This window comes from Micromesistius poutassou (genome assembly GCF_964030765.1).
Source record: "Micromesistius poutassou genome assembly, chromosome: 22".
NCBI lineage: Eukaryota > Metazoa > Chordata > Actinopteri > Gadiformes > Gadidae > Micromesistius > Micromesistius poutassou.
The window spans coordinates 11,507,485-11,512,484 of NC_140292.1; the positions used below are offsets into that span (position 1 = coordinate 11,507,485).

A 5,000-nucleotide genomic window follows, 5' to 3' on the forward strand; every position below is an offset into this window, starting at 1 on the left:
TCCCAACACTAACAGCCTCTTAGAGAGCTCGCCCGGTGCGTTCTTACCGTGTTGTTTCTTGCAGGCTGTACAAACGTGTGACACCCGGGGAAAATATATTACTTCATTACCACGGTTGGAATTGAAATGGATAAAGGAATATTGGCTCCCAGTCACAAAAGTGAAACGAAATCATTCATCATATTGAGAATGTTTTGCTCACTCTCCCCCTCCTGTGCAGTTTATTGACATGAACACCAATTAGTATGAATGTATGAAAATAATTGCGTGTTGATCGTTTGTAAAGGATCCTGCCGCAAGGAATTGTGTGACAGCATATTCTCCTTTCCTTTTCGCAAAGGAGATAAGGGTCATTTCACTCCATTAGGAACTTTCCAAAGCAAGGAGGCTATTCGACCGTAGCCTGTACAAGCGCTCATGGAATACCTCTTGTCCAATCACATGACCTGGTCTGATCCAACATAATGTGTGTACTGTATAATGTGTGTATACTCTTCACTAGTTCAGTCTAATACCTGTTCAATGGTGCATACACAGAGCAGGACCCTTATTAGTGTTCTGACACCTGTTAGTCCCACCATGACCCCTCTGTGAAGGGTCTGCTGAGTCCGGAATAAGGAGGTGTGATACGTATCTGGCGTGTTTCAGAGTGGACCTTCGTTGCTTTGATGTCTTTGGTCAACTTCTGGTCAAACAGTGACCACAAGCTCTGGATTCCAGGCACTCGGCCCACCATAAAAAAAATCGCAAAAATGCAGTCCTTTGGAGTAGCACTGGGGTATAAACGTGAAAACTCATTACCGTGTTTATGATGGCACATTCCTCGCGGCGGTCCTGGCGTTCTGCCTGTCGGTTCTGTGAAACCCACAGGAATGGTGTGAAATGTGTTTCATCAGCCCAACGCCGAGGGACGGCTGCCCAGGAGCATTCTGGGTGGGGGACCTTCAACTTTAAACACAGGAATGAGCACCTACGGGTGGCAGGTGACAACCATGTGGGGCGGAGATCAGAAGGTAATGAAAAAACAGGTCAGGTGTTTTGGAGAAATCTAATACATTAATCACCATTCACCACTGATTTAGGAACAAGTGAAACAATGCTATGAACCATGAGCCATGAACTATGAAACCGGGTTGACGTCTATGGAATACACACGACACAAAGAACATTAACACAATTAACTAATTATGAAAGGTGTGCATAATCAGCATTAATGAGATCCTGATACCTGGGATGAAAGGCATGGTCACGATGCCCATTGACATATCATACTGCTAGGTTAAATGAATAAACAACCATCTGAATAGTCCTAGCGGAGCCAGTGGAACAACAATGGCAAACATAGAGCGATGATATGATGAGCTGATCTGACATGGTATAGGCCAGAGCTTTTGACTCATTATAAGCAGATGTTGTGCAGTAGGTCCAGGATTACAGATCCTTACGGACCACTCTACACAAATTAGAGTCCTGTACAAAACATTACCAATGCTTACCTCCAAACCTCCCTCATTTCTTCCATCACTAATGAGCAAGCTTACAGTGTATCTTCTTCACGTTATTCCTACCATCAGAGGGTTCATCCGGGTTCATCTACACGAACACACAGCGGGAGAACTAAATCATTGGCTTTGGTGCTAATGAAGCAGTTCAAGTCATGAGTCGCTTCATTAGGATCCATTGCGTTTACCACTTACACGCACGACTGCCTTCCTGAAACTCTGCGTCACTTAAGGTTTGTCTAAAGGCCAGAACATTATCGACATGCTATGTTGCAAACATAAATACATGACCTTAAGACTTGAGAGTTTGGAGTTGTTAGTGTTGTTAGGTTGATGCAGTTCACAGTACTCGACAAATGACTCAACCAGTGCTTTATCAAGGGCTATGTTGCTATGGTTGACGTTGGTGGCAAGAAGGTGCGTTCACGCAAAATGTTCTTGCAGAACAGAGTAATTGTGACAGATTATATTAGTAACAGGTTTGAGTGAAGCCGGCAGAGAGGGTTATGGTGGTTTGATTGGACTGGTATATCTTGAAACTGATTTAATTGTTTTCCATCAATCATTCCATGCGTAAGATGATATGTGAGATGTGTATTCCATCATTCATCCCTTCTCTTCCTTGCCTAACCGGTAACTCATATGTTATTTCATTAGGAATGAACCATCACAAAGCACCTCTTTCCTCCTGGACATACCTAAATACCACGGCTATAAACGCATTGAAGAGCTCAGAGACAGGGTGGCTGGACTGGAAATGAATGCCTGAGGCAAAGAAAGCCTTAACTGCTTTAAAGATAAGGACGCCCAGCGGCGGTGGTGGTGAAGGTGATGGAGGTGGTGGAGGTGGGGCAGGGGGGGGGGGGGGGGGGTTGTCGTGATGGAGGTGGTGGAGGAAGTGATGGTGGAGGTGGTGCTGGTGGTGATGGGGGTGACTGAGGAGGTGGTGGTGGTGGTGGTGATGGAGGTGGTGGTGGTGGTGACTAAGATGGTGATGGTGGTGGTGGTGGTGGTGGGGGTATTGGTGGTGGTGGTTATGGGGGTGGTGAAGGAGGTGGGGTCGTGGTGGAGGCGGTGGTGGGGGCGGTGATGGGGGTGGTGAAGGAGGTGGAGGCGGTGGGGATGGAGGTGGAGGCGGTGGGGATGGAGGCGGTGGTGATGGAGGTGGTGGCGGTGGGGATGGTGGAGGCGGTGGGGATGGTGGTGATGGAGGTGGTGGTGGAGGGGATGGTGGTAGCACATCCAAGGAGGGAAAGAGAGATAGAAGGAAGGCTGATGGATTGGCTCCAATAATCTGATGCAGAACAAACGCTGAGGGATGGAAAGAGTTCTTTTTTATCTGTGTTTACCACGTGGAGACACTTCCTCCCCCTCTGCAGGTTGAGCAGGATGAGCTGCAGTGTTTACAAAGGATTATTACCCTGAGAAGGCATCCTGAACTGTAGCATTATCCCGCTCAACCACAAAGCAATTTCCGTTTTGGTACTTCCTATGAACCTTGTACGCCAGTTACCTCCGGTCTCCTCCTTCCAGTGAGATGTGTACGCCGTTAACAGTCCGCACGGCAGGAGAATAACAACCTGACAGGAGGAAGAACAACTACAAAGACAACGCTAATCTTTTGACGAAGAATCTGACAGAGCAACATCCCGAACATGTAACAGGGACGGATATCCCTCTGTCGGAAGTCCATCGCTATCTCTCCATCTATCGCTCACTCAGAAGCGTGCTCGGAGGCCTTTAGCCAATAACGCTCGCTGGGAGCCAGGTGTAGCGTCTTGCGATGGGAACGCCTGGGAAGGAGGTGAGAGGATTGTTATGTAGGAGAGGGAATGCCCTGCTCTTATTGGGCATGGGTATGTATATGTATGTATATCGCACATGGCTCAATCCGCTAACCTGCTAATATGCTAACCTGCCAGTGTGCTAACCTGCTAGTACGCTAACCTGCTAGTACGCTAACCTGTTAGTACGCTAACCTGTTAGTGTACTAAGCTGCTAGTACACTAACCTGCTAGTACGCTAACCTGCTAGTATGCTAAGCTGCTTGTACGCTAACCTGCTAGTACGCTAAGCTGCTTGTACGCTAACCTGCTATTACGCTATCCTGCTAGTACGCTAACCTGTTAGTACGCTAACCTGTTAGTACGCTAACCTGTTAGTGCGCTAACCTGCTAGTACACTAACCTGCTAGTACGCTATCCTGTTAGTACGCTAACCTGTTAGTGCGCTAACCTGTTAGTACGCTAACCTGTTAGTACGCTAACCTGTTAGTGCGCTAACCTGTTAGTACGCTAACCTGTTAGTGCGCTAACCTGCTAGTGCGCTAACCTGTTAGTGCGCTAACCTGTTAGTGCGCTAACCTGCTAGTATGTGTCTTTCTTTTCTGGCTCTTTCAACACACTCTTCCTCCACTGTCCTGTCCTGTCCTGCCCACATAAACAACAAAAGAATGCCATGGGCTCAAAGTCAAGGTTGAGAATGTAGTCTTTCAGGTCAGGCGAGGGAACAATTAATCCACCCTGAATGCATTCTACAGGACTCATGCAGAACGCCGTCTCCGGAGGTTCGACTTAACATTCCAGGCCATCGTTCAGCGATCGATGGAGCGGGTTGACTTCAGTGTATCAGCACTGGGTCTGTCTTTTCGATGGTCGAGCTCTGAGGAGGAGTGGATGTCATGAGCGCTGATATTCCTTAAGCTATAGCAGTTCTAGCTATAGCCTTTTGGACAAAGGTTTTGGTCAAAACAAACAACTTTATAGTTCAGATATTTTTGAATGGAGTAAATAGCTGCAGTACAAAGGGGTCACAGTGCAGTTTTAAGAGTCAACCGGATCCGCCTACACAAGCCTTGAATAAATACCAGGGGCAAAGGACGACTGAACTGGTCGAGCATGGCACGAACCCTGCCAGGGTTAGTGGTCTGAGTCCCACTGGGTCAACCCATGCTGAGAATGTATGCACTCAGGGAATTGTTAGAAACCTTTGTGTTAAAGCATCCACCAACTAGCGTAGACTTTATATGTACATTTTTAAACTGAACCAAGTGAAACCTGCCATTTACAACGGTTGAAAACACAAAGAGTCCCACTGCATAGGACAGATGTCTGCGAGGACAGGAAGGTGAAACCGGAGCACGGTGCGTTGTGCTTTCCTCTCCAGACGGGCGGCTGAGGGCTCACGGAGGTCTGTGTAAAGTTTATCTTTAATAAAGGAACCAGCTGGCCTCCGGTCGCTGACCTTGCATCGCCGCGGCCTTGTTGCCGTGACGATCATCAAAAATGATTTAGCATTTGACCGTAGACGGGTTTTTTTTGCGCGCAGCTACGCTTGTCTAGGGGACGGCACGGCAGGTACTCCTCCAAACTGCCGTGTCGGGACCCGGGTCGCGCCGTGGTTCTGTTCGACTCCCCACCGAAAGGTCCCGGGTTCAACATCCCTAACCCAGCCTAGTCAATTGTAGTCCTTCATTGTGAATGCTGGTTGATGTGACGA

At 47.9% G+C, this 5,000-nt stretch overlaps 1 protein-coding gene across 1 annotated transcript in view; it reads left to right on the forward strand.

The window, feature by feature from the left end:
• Positions 1–5,000, forward strand: part of LOC311367937 (uncharacterized protein) — a gene marked incomplete at its 3' end in the record, with an annotated part of 48,795 nt that overhangs the window by 33,380 nt on the left and 10,415 nt on the right. Inside the window, exon 12 of the mRNA XM_084486810.1 lies at positions 897–1,013. Coding sequence (XP_084342936.1) covers positions 897–1,013 — 117 coding nt within the window. The remainder of the gene's footprint in view (positions 1–896; positions 1,014–5,000) is intronic.